The sequence below is a fragment of the Typopeltis vanoorti genome, chromosome 10 (genome assembly GCF_054136105.1).
Source record: "Typopeltis vanoorti isolate ZY-2024b chromosome 10, IOZ_Tvanoo_1.0, whole genome shotgun sequence".
Classification (NCBI taxonomy): domain Eukaryota; kingdom Metazoa; phylum Arthropoda; class Arachnida; order Uropygi; family Thelyphonidae; genus Typopeltis; species Typopeltis vanoorti.
Window position 1 is genome coordinate 109,680,154 of NC_143558.1, and position 17,144 is coordinate 109,697,297.

Genomic DNA, 17,144 nt, shown 5'->3' on the forward strand with positions numbered 1-17,144 from the left:
ATATCTTCGTCTTGCAGTTTCCTACTTCATCAGAAAGTGCGGACAGCTTCCGGGATAACTTTGTTTATCTGCGTATCGACGGAAGAAAGACGTATCACTTTATTTCCATAAATTGTGAGACGGTGAATGAGTCAAAGAATTTCTACGAACTGCGTTTCGCTTTTTATTCCGACACAGGAGGAAAGAAAGAGTCACATGAAGACTATTCATGATTCGCATATGTAAGTGTCATAACAACAACGCACGTGAGTTACTTATAGCGAGAACGTATTTTCCTCAACTTTTTTTTTTTTTGGTATCCATTTTTACCTTTATTAGACTGAGTTCTCCAAACACGACAAAATCACGGCATCCCTGTCGTAGTTACTTGAACGAACATCTTATAAGAACAATACTAGAGAATATTTTATACATCTGACGTTTTGTTGTATGAATAGTTGTTGCTAGGTAGGCAATAATCGTAGTAGCGAATAGCCTGCTAACACTGCATTCTATGGATGCTGTTATTTCACCAGTTCACAATTTTCAACGGGAAATAAGAAAACCAGTTTTTTTTCTTTAGCTTCGTAACGTCAGTGGATATAAATTGAATTCAGACATTTGAAATCAAAATGGTGGACTGTCAGCGGAAATTCGTTCTTTGTCATGCCAATGAGTTAGAAAGGGAAGAAAAAAAAATTGCTTCAACTTTTATAGACGAAAAAATTGCACTCTTGTTAGAGGTGTCTTAGTTATGCATCGAGATGCTACAATAAGAGAGCATCTTCCAATGGTGTGAAAAGTGAATTTACTACACTGTGTTGAAAGAAGTAAGCGCCATATTTCGGAAAAATTTAAATTGCATGTATCTCAGTAGCGTTCTTAAACCATTCTTGTAAGAAGTTTTTTTTTTTTTTTTTTAAATCTTGGTTACAAAGTATATTACAACAAAATATATCCACTGATGAGACCTCAGTGAAGCATTAGAAGGGTATAGAACCACAATATGTTGATATAACATTGTACGGAAAATATGATTTCTGTATTGATTCAACTTTAATGTGTTCCTGGGTTGGCTCGGAACACATCAAAGTATAAGATCTCAATAAAAACTGAAACCAGTCTAGCATAATGCATAACAATATACACGCTCGATAAGTGTGCGTTGCATTATAGCATACTAAACAATTGATGGGAAGTCAGCAATTAAAATGTGATCAGCCTTCGCATACAACTAAACCACTTTCTTAGAAAAATAATGTGCAACTTTGTTTGCTTACACTTGCGTGAGGATTAAAACAAAAACATTTACCGTCCGTTCACCGTTGTGCGAAGCACTGATCTCTTTCATTTCTTCTTATAGATATTTTATATCTTTAAGATTAGTACTCTGTGTAGGTCATTCAATTTTTCATCGATCATCTCCAAATCACTTTGGAATAGAACCTGAAATCCTGTATTTGACATGGTCACTGTCCCGCTGAAAAAAGACACGGGTCTGTTTAAAATTGTCACGGCATAAGAATCATTGCATATCTCTTGGTGTTCATCATTCCAATTGTTCCAACCAAAGGTCAGAGTCCATAGTAGAAACGGCTCGATACCATTCCACTTCCATTACCAACGTATGATAGCAACGTATAATACCTCTAAATTTCAATTCTGTTTGCTGGGCGTTCATGCATAAAAACGAATTACATCGCCCTGTTCTATTTTTACGCTTGTTGAAATTTTTCAATTAATTTAATGCTAATAATACAAGTATTTTCTAATAACTTAAATGTTAATTAAAATATATTTTCGCAGGTAAAGAGTCCCCTCCGCCAAAAAAACATAAGATGAGGTTGATATGGGATGTAACAGCAGGATTCGATGTGTAATTTTTCGAAAACGTGCACGTGGTTAGATTTAATACAGAAAAATATTAACGCTTTGTCAGACACGGTGGAAATATTTTTGTTCATGGAACAGTGCAGCTGTGGTTAGCATAATTCATGTCTTAACCATGTAAATAGGCTATTATGTGCATAACGTTATCCGAAGAAGCAACTGGAATTTTGTTTACCTGAAAATAGTTGCATTTTTAACGCATCGTTGATTCTTAACGATCGAAACACATCCACGAAATTAAAAAAACTTAATGTTTTGAGTGTATTGATGATGGAATAGCGGGCTTGATATTTGTGTATCATATTCTAATGCCGATTTTAATTAGAATGACTACGGGAAATGTTTACCAAAGAAAAACCGTATTATTTGCTTCTTGTTTAGCTGAGTCAAGACATGAAGAATCCAGTGACTCGTGTGTTTGTTTCTACACTCCACTACCTAATTTCACACCTGATATTCCTTGTAAGACTTTATTTATTTATTTCAAAAATGCAATTCATGTCTGATAGGTTTTGTTTAACGACTTTTCGTCAGTGTGAATGAAGTGAATAAATCACATTAATCTCCTTTCCCAGACAGTCACATAAAAGAGTTTTTTTTTTTTTTTTTATTGCCAAATGTTGAACTTTACGCAGTGTACACATCCAAAAAAAAAGTAGTTAGTTATTTTATGTATTTAAATACGAGCGAATTTATTTGAAACTACAGTAGAATTCTCTATACGGGAAGTTGCCAGAGAGTTGAAAACACCCGAGTTCATTACAAGGTACCGTAGTTTCAACTGTCGGCACCTCGTACTGCATAAATATATTTTATCACATTTCTCTCGGCTGTCACGAGTTAATCGAGCATTTTACTGTGTCACATACACAACAGATTGTTGATAAAGCGACAATGGAAACAACTCCGTTAGTTTATTACGGAGACTGACCTCCGGTTTCAGCAGTACTTGGAACTCGTTTTCGCTCCTAAGATTTAAAAAAAAAAAAGTTATGTTTCTAAGTATTGTTATGTTGTGGGTGGGGGGAACTGAAGACAGTCTACTCGAAAAGTATTATTGCACGTGGATAAGTGCCATCCTTCTGACTTTTAATTGATCCTCGTGCGGACAGGCAGTCATCAGTTGGATGCTGATCTTCGGTTCAGAGAGAACGCGATCCCGTTGACCGTGATCAGACTTCGTCTTAACTTTTTTTTTTGCTTGTCGAGTGTGTGCGTGTGTGGTACCATGCAATTAAGGCACAGACCCTGGATGGACAAATTAATTATATACCAGTCACGTGATAATTAACATGTACTCTCCAAACGAATCTTTAGTTCCAGTTCATTGTTTCCTATGGCAAGGAAACGACGGAAAAGTTGAAGGTAAAAATCCCCTTCCAAGTAAATTGATACGTGCTTGGACGACTTCCCTCATTAATTACGTCTAACATGAGAACTACTTAACTACTTTCAGAAATGTGTCACGGCTATCCAACAATCTATTTGCAATTTTCGATTGATTTAGTGAAACATGTCTTGCGTTTTCTGGAGAGTACATTTTAAAGTATTGACCATGCAGTAACATTTACAAACACGAAATTGATGTACAATGCAGGTCAAATAGAATGGATGAGAATAGATGTCGCTAGTGTAAGAGAGATGTTGATAAGTGAAAGGATTGAGATAAATTGAAGTGCGTTAGGGGTGGGAAGCAAAGAAGTTTTCCATTCACTTACAGATTAAAAGGGTTAGCACTCTAACGGTCGCATTTTTATCGATAGTAAGAACGTCGTTAGGGGAAACTGGCCACAGAAAAATAGCTACGTCCACTACATTGCGGCAGTGATAAACTCCACATTGCAAGGTGAACCGGATCGATGCTAGTTGAGAAAAATGTGCCGCTGCGAAGGTGAAACCTTAACGCGCACTGCGAGGACGGAAAGGATTGCTGAAGTCACAACTGGGAAGGAAAAATAATCCTTTATTTGGAAGGACTTGAGTGGGTCCGATGGGACTGTAACGAGAGATGGATGAGGGGCAGTTTGAGCAAGAGGCGGATCTTTGCTGGTGACGTAAAGCGCCCTATTCCGTACTGTGTATTGAATCCAACTTAGAGGGGACGCTTAAATTAGAACAGATCGTTGCTTAACTGTCCTTTAATCAATTAATTACATCAACAGTAAGCACCTTAACTCCTTTGTGCAAACAAATGCCGTAGTTCAATACTAAAAATAAATCTTTAAAGATACAGTAAAACGCAGATTATCTGTGGGGTCGGATTAACCGTGGTCCTCTGTAACACACACACACACACACATATATATATATATATATATATATTTAATTCTCCATGCAAGTGAAATCGTAAAATAACAGAAGTCATTATTGCGTATTTTAAATAACATTGCATCATCCTTCTAGCAGAACTTATTTTTTATCACTGTTACGGTTTCCCGTTCTGCCGCCAGAGTGCGCAGTCAAGTGTATAATACTACAAAGAAAACAAACAAAAATCACGGACTTTCCATCTAAATAAATTTTAAAATGTTCGGGTTTGTGTTTTTATAGTTATATATATATATATACAGTATATAATTTTTTTTTTTTTTTTTTTTTTTTTTTTTTTTTTGAGCCTCCGTAGCTAAGCCAGTAGAGACGAAGCCATTTGGTCGGAAAGACCTGGTTTCGATTTCCGTCCAGAACTTGAGGAACTTTTATTTGTTCGACTAAACGTGAGTTAGCCGGTCTCATATGTAGGGGGATTTTTTTCCACTCCGAAACTCGGTTTTTTCGTTCCCCAGAACAGGCAAACCGGCCCGATGAGTACACATGGATTACAGCCCTGAATAGTCCCAGCCATATGCCGGTCCTGAGTCTGGATAAAATTGTAGGGTTGGGGAAAGCAATGATGAACTACCCTGTAAAAATCTCACCAGGAATACTTTGTGAGCAATGCCTACCAAGTCACCTACGGTCGGCATCGACTGAAAGGGAAAACCAGGTAACTGACATTGTACTGTATATTGATACCGCCTTCTAATCCCATGAGATATCAACTCTTTAAAAGCATGTAAAACCAGTTAATCAGTAAATAAACTGCATAATAGGATGTCACCCTGTTTACGTGCTCGGATATGAGCGGGAAATTAAGCTAATATTTTGACTATCAGAAGAATTTTGTTTATGTCCAGCAGGAAGCGATAGATTGAGACCAGCATATTGTTAATCCGTAGAATTCATTGCGCTTGTCTCTCCGCAGCTGTTATAGTTGTGTTCTTGAACCGGTAAGTAAAAATGCTTCTGTGGCTACCAAGATACTATTGTCAGGGTGCTTATGGAAGGAAAACGGTTTGATTTTTTGTCAACAAAAGAGTACGAAGTTTTATTGTAAGAAATATACTCGTGCTGGAGAAACTGCTGAATTACATCCAAAAGAAAAACACAAATAAATAAAAAAAATAAAAATACATTTTTTTTTTACCTTTATCATCTCAGTATTAGAACAACCCTTGCTTACATCAAAAATTACATTTTTTTAAGGACGCCTATTTGAGTCAAACAGTTGCCCGCGTGTCTAGAAAAGCACTTCGTTCTAAATAAGACGTTGGAATACCAGCAGACTTCAAAGTTAAGTAAATAAACAGAAGTTTGCGTTTTCCTATGGCAAATACCAGCATATCCGATCAGAAAGGACTGCTTTCACTAAAAGCTCGATAAAATCCAAAGTAAACGGACAGGCAGCAGAAATAGTCCATCTAAAACTCCAGCCATTCCTATGGGACTTTGAATAGTGGTCTGAGACAATGATCGATGAAGTAGAACTTAGAGATTCCACAACACAAAGTGAATGTGATTGATTATGAATGGGAAAAGAGGTTTCCAGTAACAGCTATCCGTTTCAAATAATTCGGTCGAGTTCAGAATCCCGTGGAAACCAAACATTTCCAATGCAACCGGACAGTGGAATATCTTTGTCTCTTTTTATGTATGCTATCGTTCAGTAATATAAAATACTGTTAAAATACTTTGAAAGTGACTGTGTTGTTATATTAATTAGTGCACTTTTTCCATATTTAAATCTTGGTTAGTTAAATGCTGAGCAAAATAATTATGCCATAGTGCAATGACACTATAAAAGCAGGTATTGCGAACAATAGCAACACGTGACGCTGTGATGGGGTAACCGGACATCATTGTTGGCACTGGAACATGAAGTTTACGTATCAATAGTGTGCCCAGGCCTAAAGCAAATTAGATACGAACCGTTCCAGAAAGTGACAATAAAAATAAGTCATTTTTTAACGAACAATGTTCACATACAATTTAAAGATAGAGGAATATTTTTCGGTTGTAAAGAGAGCGTTATTTCATTGTCATATCAAAACGGGTCTGAACTTTGTCGGTAATCGAGAGTCTGTTTGTCAGCAGCGACGGATTGTTCGTAAACATTAAAAGAACTTGATCTCATTCGATCAATTAAAAACCCCATTCTTTCGAATTTACTCTTTGCGTTTGTTCATCTTGCGCTACAGATTTAATATTTAAACGTTTTAAACGCTTGATTTAACAAGTAAGATAGCATTTACATGAAGTTTACTTTTTTTCGAGCTGCTCCAGGTGTCCAAAAAGCAGAATGGTGTCTCATACGCAGCGATGAAACTCGTCTATTCTATCTACAGGTTCGTGAAACATCCATGCCCGTGATGGGATTCAAAAACGCAACCTGTTGGTCGGAGAGCGAATTCTCTGATCAATGACTAGTATTTGTTACGCTAGCCACTGTTAATTTCCATTGTAATGTAGACCGGATTGTATTGAGGAGAAATATAATGGGCCAGTTTATCTTTATTTAAAGAGAATATGCCTGCCTTACCTTAACACATTATATTGGGATCTCCATGCAAAAGGTGTTTCTGCCGATCAGAATAATGTATAGTGCAGGCAAATGCAAATTGCATGGGGGGGGGGGGGGCTAAATCATGAGTATCAGCTGCACTGGAAAGAATTATGTGCTGGGATTTGGTTGGTATCCTGGGCTCGCGCGCGCGCGGACACGCACATTTAACTCTCACAAGGAGTGGTCGTCTTGGAAACGATGACGGGACAGCCCATAACTTAAGAAACATGACCGTGTTTGTTGAAAAGTGTCCATAATTCTGTCCGCTGGGTGAGCGTATGTAAATATTGAGTGCGTTATGATGGGACGACGCATTCCGTCATCAAGCGAGGGCATTCGGAGCGTAAACAACGGAAGGAATTTCGTCGTTAGGATGTCTCCTGCTGTGTCGTATTGTTCGGAGTCAAGCATTAAACTTTTCGCTGATCATTTTATGGGGCGTGAAGCCTGCTCGAGGTATGAGAAAAGGCGGGGTGCTGTTGAAAAGAAAACTTTGTCTACGCAGCAAGGCTCGCTCAATACGTCTTCCTGCTGCACCGGCTTCGTCTCGCGCCGATATTGCTTACATAAATCTAAGGAACCAGAGTGTCGGGTTAGTTTTTTTTTTTTACTTGACGCAAATGGAGATGAATGCCACGAGTTATTATTTTAGCATGCATTTACGAGGGCAAGTTGGGTGTAGTTTCAGCCACCTCGCTTGTTATTATTGTAGTTGGTACCGTGTCGTGAATTATTTTCATCTCTGAACATTGTGACGTCACAATCAACTATTAAAACTTCTTCATTGTCGAAGGAGCATTGCGTGAATAAAGTTAACCTGTGCGGCATATTCTCTAAGGGATGAAAAAGCGAGAAAACATTGAGTGTTTTCTCGCTTTTTTAAGTGAAAAAAGTGTTTAGCGTGTTGAAAGCCAAAGGACTCTTTAAATCTATGGGAAGTTGGAAATATGTTGTAATGTATCCGTTATATGCATTTCCACCATTAATATAGAAAAACTAGTTTAAATTTAGGGCTGTATTTCTCGGATGATGTTTTTTTTACGTTAATTTACATACTCCACAGTTTAATGTAAAGTTGTTTGTGAAGTATTTAAACTCTTCAATCCGTATATTTCTGTCTTTATGAAAGCTTTGGGGTAAGTTCCAGTTGTTTATTGCATAAACAACTGGAACTTACCTCATAGCGTTTTCTAATTAGAGATATTTCATCTAATAAGTAACGTGGCAGTCTAAAAAGAAGCAAAATCACAAATTAACTGAAGAAAATGATACGCTTATAAAAGATATCAGTGACGTCAATTTAAGGTAAATTAATATTGAAATACTAGCAAAGCACATTCCAAGTATTTTTATCAAACTCTCCTATCTTTTGCAAATTGGAGATACAAAAGAAGTTTTGACGACTAATAGAGATAATGAATAAAATCAAAAGTAAGCCGATTATTGTCGGAGACAGTAGAATTCGAGACACGCGTAAATTATTATTAAAAAAAAAAAAGTGAAATCTTCTATATCCGCATATAAACATTAAAAGCTTAAAACAAAATCTGTGCAGAAAAATATTTCTTAATTGGAGACTACATAATAAATCCATTTGCGTGTTAATTTTCGCAAAGGCGTATCGTAATTAACTCGATGTGATTTGAATATGAATACCAGATAATCCCTGCATGTATGCAATAAGGATAATAACGCATTTTGTTATGAAGATCACATCACTGTACACATTGATAATTTTAATAAGGAGTGTCGAAAGTGATAGTTTACTATCCACGGAATGTAAACATAGACTTGATTAAAAATACTAGAGAACGAAAAAGAAGTTTTAAAATATTGAAGGCATTCTGGACTTAGGCGTCACATATTTCATCCAAACAGAAAAGTGGGAGATTTAAGTACATACGCTGAACAAGTTATTAAAAGCATAGCAGCTCATTTCCCTACAATTGTAGTGAAAATAAAATCCATTCTACAAGAGATGGCAGAGTTCGTATGAATACTTGTAAATGCCACTTATAGTGTGTTGATTTTCTAGCTTGCTCCACCAAAAACTAAACTAATAGATGTACATCTGTACATCTATCAGTTTAGTTACGTACATAAAACAACCACACTGATAGATGTACATCTATCAGTGTGGTTGAACACGTGGATCACAATATGAAATAGAAAACTTATATCCAATGAATTACTAACAAATTAAGACACGTAGATTACTCAACAGTAAAGGAGTGTCTCAGATTTTATAGAACTTTTATGCAACGATATGTTCTGGAATTTTGCAGCTAGAACATGAAAAGGAACTTTGCAAATATCCTTTTCAAATTACACAACAAAATCTTAAAGAAAATTTTAGTTATAACGACGCTATAGTTAATAACTCCAACTTAGTTTAATCTCCCTCCGCACCATATACGTAGTTATAAAAATTAACACTGGATTAGTAATCAGCACCATATCCCGAGAGGTAAAAAAAAATTCCTTCAGGGCCATTTTACCTTCCTAACACCACAGATTTTTAATTCTTAATGAAAACTTTGAAGTTTTCATTAAGAATTAAAACTTCAAGGCGGAAACAGCTAAGAATATCAGGTTAGCGTATTATGTCTGTTAAACTGCGCGTGTTCTTCCGGCTTGAGATGGAAAACAACTTTCATCTTTATATCGAAATGGTTAATTCCACTTATACCCAAACAGAAAAACCTTCTAAGGGTTGTTCGACCTCAGGTCTTCTCCACCAAAGAATATTGTCGGTACCGATTGAGCTATGGAGGAGATGAATATGCTGAAGCATTGCTCATCTTCGCAATGCATTTGAACACAGTTTTTAGTGATTTTTTTCATTTATTTGCTCATTTAAATTTCACAATTGCCGTGTTTTGTGTACCCAAAATGTATGCACTACTAAATTTTACAGTTAATGTGGTATTCTTGATCTATTTCTGAATAGAATCATACCAATATATAATAAGGGAAACAAAAAATAAATGTGAAAACTCGGACAAATATTGCTTCTGTCCGTATGCATATTATTATATGTAGAAGAAATTATAACTGCTATATCAAGCGGGATTCAGAAGAAATAGTGTAAAATCTGTTTAATGTGGCACTAAACCAAATATTACAAGGGGAAAACTGGGAATATAATCAGCCTGTCCATATGTTATTTACAGATTTTAGAAAAGCATACGACATTATAGAGAAGGCTTTGGAAAGTAATAAGCAAACGTAGAATACCTCATAAGATTACAAATTTAATCCAAATTTGTACCACCAGCCGAAGAATGTATATATAAATCGCTGAAGCAAAATGAAGCAAAATATGAAGCAAAAAGCAACTGTATAAGTCGATTTGTTGCAAATTTTTCATTCTTGAACTACGAGTACTTTGCTGTAGCCTAATATTCTAAGAATGGACACGTCCTCTTAGCAGTTGAAGATTCAAATATGCAGGCGAGAAACCGTGGTATCCCTTATTACCCGAAGTTCACTACCTCATTAATTATCTATCAGAATTCTCGCAAGAAAATAAGCCTATTTGACGGTCTTATATGAAGCATAACAGACTGACATTCTTGCAAATGTTTGGAAATAAAATCCTTAGAAGAGTCTTCGAGCCTGTAAGAGCGAACACAACCGGTAAATGGAGAAGATTGAGATATATGGAAAGAGTGGAAGAGGAGAAAATGGCTAGACAAGCGTCAGAGGAATTGTTATTTTGGATGTTACCCTTCCAGCGTTAGGAGGCTAACATTCAAAAAGACATCCTACACGAGAATTCTAAACTGGAAGAGCTCAAGACAGAAAAGAGTGGAAGAAGATGGTCCTTTCAGCAAAGAACCATTGAGGCTCAGTGAATCAAGAATACGATTACTGTTTCTGTTTTATATTGTAGATATGTCATTGAAATAAAATAAACTACTGTTTAAAACAATAAAAAAAGCTACAATAACAACATCGATTACGTTGACTGGATCGCTTACTCGAAATCAAGTTATGGACCAATCTGTATGTGTAGCTTTCTTTTGTTATAGCAATTCGTCTTAGGAAGAGGGAGGAGAGTTCATTTGGTACCCACTTGTTTTTCTTTATATAGTGATATTTTATTACTTGCTAATAATGTAACCATAAATCATAGATGAACTAACACATTCTTATTTCCCGCAGATGAACGATAAACAGAACGGAGACCTGAATCACATCGAGGCAGCAGAAAACGCAGGTTTCACGGAAGAATTTGATCCTTCTCTTCCGACCTCCCAATGGACTACGGTGATCCCTCCCTTGGCTGCTCAGGAACAGCCTGAGATAATATTAAACCTTCAAAATGTTCGTAATTCGTCTCGCTTTTCTCACTGTCTACCCAACGTTCCTTTACTTAGCGACCTTAGAGCACGCGCCCGCAATGCTGCCCATCACACCAAACGAAGTGCCTCAGACCTTGACCCGTTCCCTCCTTCTTGCATGGACATGTTTCTGCCAAACCCGGAACTGGCCAGACGTCTGGAGGAGCTCAATAATGCGCCCATCATGTCGGTGGGAGCACCGCCGGAGAACGACCAAGGCCTCGAACCTGGATGTTCAACACGTCTTCTGGACGACGACAGGTTTGCCATTAGGACAATACAGCAGGGGTTAAGGGTCACGCCGCCTACTCACATGAACCATCTGCCGGTGTGTGGACACGAGGTGACAATTGAAAACTGCCCGTCCGACGTGTGCTTCCTGCATTGGAACTGGCCAGCCATACGCCTGGGCTGCTGTGTGTTCATGCTCTCCTGTCTCATCGCCATGATATGCATCGTGGTCGGAGTCCTGGTGGCGGGTAGCTTCCGCTGCAATCCTCCACGAGAATGGTGGCAAGGTACAGTGATGTACGAGATATTTCCAGCTTCTTTCCAGGATACGAATGGGGATGGTTTCGGTGACATCCAAGGTATCCTGGACCATCTGGACTATATAGAGAACCTGCACGTGACTTCCATTCGTCTGAACTCTGTCTTTTGTGCTTTGGACTTCCCGTTAGAATACGAGCATATCATCGATTTCTCCAATGTCGATCCGCACCTCGGTAAGATGGACGAATTTCGAAGGCTCGTCTCGGAGGTGCATTCCAGGAATATGTTTGTGGTGCTAGACATTAATCCAACGCTCACCAGCGATGAACACACGTGGGCGGCCCATTGGGAGAGGAATATATCCGGATACGAACACTTCTACGTGATCACTAACGACACTATAGTAAGTATTATTTTATGTACTCTACCCTGGTTCACTGAATTCCTCTGTTAATTTAATTTCTAAATAGACAACCTGAGCTTCCAACTTGCTAAATATCAAACAAGTCTGATTCTTTTGTTTTCAAGAGATTTCGCTGCTTTCTTCACAACTTCTGCCACTTCTTTAGCATCCTTCTTGGTAAACAGAATAAATAAAGGACTATAAAGCTCTCAAGATCTCTATCTTATGAGATAAGCTCGTTTGGTAGGCTATTATCCTTCGTTCTTAGCTCACAAATTTAAAGGTTATTACGTAATCAGCCATATTGCAGATTACAGAATACCTTATTAGGCAACATTTAAAGATGTAACAAGATAAGAAAAAGAACGTTCTTATTCAAGCAATGCACATTCTGAAAGAGCAAAATATATGTCCAAAATAAGTGTTGACCCATCAAACCTGAGATTGCTATGGATATATTAGACTTGACAAGAATATTTATATTCTTGTTTTAATTCTACATCCAAGTGTAAGCATAAGCAAGAAGTATCTTCACGACTATTCTACTTCTATAGAAACGCTCGCTTCGGACAAAGCGAGCAATATTATCGAAAGTATCATTCTATCCAGTCTGGTTTCCAGCTTGATTGAGGTATCATCAGTGGGAGCTAGACTCAGGAAAGGTAAAATGTTGTATTACCATATCGTTCAAATACACTGGATCAAGAGTGCGGAAGATTTTTTCCTCTTGATTACAAAGAATATTATACTTGACAATAAATTGTATTCTTGATTTAATTCTTTGCTCAAAAGTAATCGAAAAAAAAAAAACATTACGCCGAAGTATCCTCACGACTAGGCTAGTTGTATATGGAGGCTGTTGCTTCACAGCAATTTCCAAGGATTATAACCAAGTAAAAAAATGTTCTGCAACTATCTGCAAACGAGTATTTTAATAATATGGCGATACACCATTTCACTTTTCTGTGTGGGAAATATGCGAATTCTGCATTAATTAAACGTTAGTATCTTAGTAAGTCAACTTAATCAAAAGCAAACTACACACTCTAGTGAAACCCAGGCAATTTTGGGTAGGGAATCTACGATGTATGATGCGGAATAAGAAAGATAATCACGTGATGAGTATCTTTTAATACTCGACCACGGTTCGTTTCGGTCAGTAAGTTAGTTCCGTTTTTGCCAATCCCAATTTGGAACTGGCCGAGTTCCAGTTAATGTCATCGAATGAGCTCGTGTGTTATTACTGTCTATTTCGAAATCTTTTCATGAAAGCTGCCGAAGTTTACTTTGTAGTGCTTTTGATTATATTTTATTTCCAAGAGAATTTCGTATTGTTAAAATTAATTCTATCCGTTTTCTTCAGAACAGTTGAAAGAGAGAGAGAGAAAAAAAAAAACATTTGACATCGTCCAAGTGTCAGATAAGTAGACCTAACAAAACTACTCGATCAAATACAAGTCCATGTTCAACCCCCAAGAGAAACGCCCTCGCGCTGAATCAGTGTTCTCTCCGGTTCCACTGCTCGCAGCGACCTCTGTGTACGGGGCCACTTCGCTATATAAAAAAAAAAATAAAAAAAAAAAAATGATGCCAGGCCAAGTACCGAAAACATTTTATTCCGTCGCTGTATATGTTAACATCCAAGTTCCGTCCCACGTCCGCTCGTAGCCGCCAAGGTCGATCAACTGCGAGCAAATAGTCCATGATTTACAAGCAGACAACACTTGAATAGCGTAGCGGCCCGGGGTGAATATATGGCAGTCTCACTGATTCGATGATGAGGAAAATAGTGATAAATGATCTGCAAGGGGGTTCGTACTCACCATTCAAATATTCTTCTGCAACAAGAATCGCAAAACTCGGGAAAGATGAGACAACTGAAACGATTGCATCCATTTGGAATTTTTATTCGCTGCAAACGAAATGCAACGAAGATAAAACTTTTTTTTTTTTTTTTTAATCCAGCGATCGATAACGAGACTCCACTTACCCACAGATGGAGACGCACCAAACAAATAATTGAGCGACGCAGCAGATTATAAATAAAGATCAGATGGGTGAACGAAATCAAAGCTTGACTTCATCCGTTATTTAAACAGCAACGCTTTTTCCGCTCGGTTATAACGGCGCGTCAGTTTTCTTCTTTTTTTTTTTTTTCGAGTGACAAGATGTATCGAGAAAAGTTAAATATCAAAATACATTCCTGAACTTTAAAAAAGCAACTTCAAATTTCGAAATTTATTTTATAAAAAGCAATCCTCGAATTGTATTTATTCCAAATCAGTTTGTTTGTTAACTAACTTGACTAGAACGTTGGTGCGCGAAGCACTAAAATAGTCACCTATTCCTTAACATAATTTGTTGTCGATTATTACACTGCCACATGGTATACGCAAGCAGAAGTCGTTCTCATGGAAACATGTATTTCATGTTTCAAACAAGATATCTATTTCATTCTGTTGATATCTGAAATATGCACATCTGTTCAATCAACCAACCATTTTTAAATCCAAATGTGTAAAAAAAAAAAAAAACCCTAAAAGTTTCGAAATATACCAGAGAGCTTATGAGAATGTAATCTTTCGCGTCGGAGTTGATATGTACTACTTAAAAGACACGAGTTCTGCCTAGGAGCCCGTATGTTCGCTCTATAAGTGCTTAATTCGGAAGTTGTTGGTTCTCATCAAAGACCAGAATAAAAGGCAAACATACGTACTCTTTCGAAATTTTTCTCTTTATTTACACATTAAAAAAAACAGCTAACGACTTTTTATTCCCGTATAGGGAGTAGGCGAGGCCGTTTTAGCCCTATCTAACTTTTAGAGACTGAGTGGGCAGTTCAATCTCCACTGGTACCCAATCAGAGATAGATGGCTCAAGGCTATCACTAATTAAGTGGCACGCAGTGAAGAGAGACGACTCAACAGGTGCCGCCATCTCGTGGTCCCTAACACAATATATTTAATGTCTGAAATAATGTGGGTTCTACGGTCAATTTTCTTGAGTTTACAGGGAAAAAACTTACTTGCCCGTGCCAGAGATCGACTAATTCGGGAACCGGCAGAAAAAAAATTTCCTCTAGTCGCCGACTAGATTCGAAACCAAGAAGTCTTCCTTCGTGCAGTCAAGCATAGTGGTGTGTAAACGCCACATCCACTGAGCTCAGGCTCTTTTATTAAAATTACACATTTGGTTATAAAAATGATTGGATTCATAAGATATAAGATAATTTAATTATGCCAAACCGAAGCCTAAGGCTCTATAATTTAGCAACAAGACTATTTCGCTTTAAAAAGGAAATAGCTTTAAATGTCATTAGTTGAACTTAATAATTATATCAGTGGGTTGCTTAAAAGACTTCTAAATTGTTATTTCGGTAAGCAGATTATTTAAAATAGCTACTTTAGAGTGACGTGGAATAGATGCAGGTTACTTTTCGTCTGTAATTATTATTATTCACTGCTTATCAATATAATCATGTTTTAGGACATAATCCACTCTTTGGCAAAAAAGCAAATTATTTTTACCACAATTTTATCTTCTGCACATTCTACCGATTTTTTTTTTAGCTGCAAGCAATACTCTCCTATTTTATTTTTGTAACATTCTGATTGAAAATTAAAAATTCGTTGTAGTCTGATTAACCTTTGAGCAAAAATTAGTCTTTGTTCACTCATTGACATGGCAACTTACGTTGTATGAATGGACTTTTAATTCTATATTAAAATTTAATGAATGGATGCATCGCGTGGAATGCGGTATAGTAGCATAATCAACAATATCGACGTCACTATAGTCATAACGCAACAATGCACTATTAAAGATTTTCAATAATTGCGTGACGTTGAATAGGCGAAGGCTACTTCGTCTGTAATAATTATCATTAGAGATGGCTTTAACAATGTTCATTTTACATGTCCACAATATTTCCATTATTCTGAATATTGTGATTTTAATGCCGTTTCGGTTTTTCCTAGATACGTAAAAAGAACTAAAAACAACTGATTCTCTGTTTTCATTACTACTCGCCTCTATGTTTGTCATTTATAATAGTAATTCGAAATGACTACCGTTGTAACTAGTCTTAATGAACTATGCTGTTGTCAGAATATTAACTTGTTCCTAATTTTCTAATCAGCATGTGAAGTAAGGGTGTCTAACATTTATCTACTAAAATTTGACAAAACAATTTCCGTGCGTTTGAAAGAGGCGCATTGTGATAAGATGCCCTGGTGTAAGCCAACCTGTTCGGTAATTTATTGACAAATTCGGCCATTCCAGGTCAATAATCAGTAATACCATACTGAGATGGGAGCACAGGGAGTCAACTGCAAGTGCAAACCCCAGTGGACGACCCACCACTCACCGAACGTGACTATAGAGTGATACGAAGGATAATATGTAAAAAACGGCATTCATCGGCTGACACTTTGAGTGCGAAGTTCCGGGCATCGACTGGAACAGCAGTCTGCACAAGAACAACATGGGTTTCCATGGCAGGACCTCAATATGCAGTGTTCTTCAGTGACGCAAAGAGCGTGTACAGTAGGATGTCGATGGGTTTGGCGGATGCCAGGTGAACGTCTCTTACTAGAGTGCATAACTCCAGCTATGAAATTCGGAGGTTGTGGTGTGGTGTGATGGTAGCGTCCTGTTTTTGCTCCCGACCTCTGTTTGTGGTGCCACGAACATTGAACTCCGAAAGGTATCTGAACATTATTCAGGGCAATGCTTTCTACTTTCTGGCGTTTCTACAGGAGTGACCATTGTCTCTTTCAATAAGACAATGCACCATGTCATAAGGCTACTACTGTAACTGCGTGATTTGTGGACATGGACGTCACTACACCTGACTGGCCTGCACAGACTCCCTGATTTCAACCCTATTCAATAGGGTTGAATAGGGTTGAAATCTGTGGGATGAGCAAGGGACATCCGTCCCACAACAGTTCAGGACTTCATTTCATGCCTACAAGAAAAATGGTTGAAAATTCTCATTGATCGCTATCGTACGCTTGTGGAAAGTATGCCCCGTAAGTTTGCTACAGTGATCAGCGAAAGGAGGTCCTACATCTTATTAAGGGGCGCCATGAGTGTTTGTTCCTCACATCATGGCGTCCGTTAACTTCTTTCCAAGCAGTCTAGTTAAGCAGAC

General features: G+C 37.6%; 1 protein-coding gene across 1 annotated transcript in view; it reads left to right on the forward strand.

Annotated features, from left to right (window-relative positions):
* The window catches only part of LOC150102668 (maltase A2-like), a 58,865-nt gene that overhangs the window by 19,548 nt on the left and 22,173 nt on the right, over positions 1 to 17,144 (forward strand). The window contains exon 2 of the mRNA XM_090398891.1: positions 10,916 to 11,989. Within this exon, the coding sequence (XP_090255017.1) occupies positions 10,916 to 11,989 (1,074 nt within the window). The remainder of the gene's footprint in view (positions 1 to 10,915; positions 11,990 to 17,144) is intronic.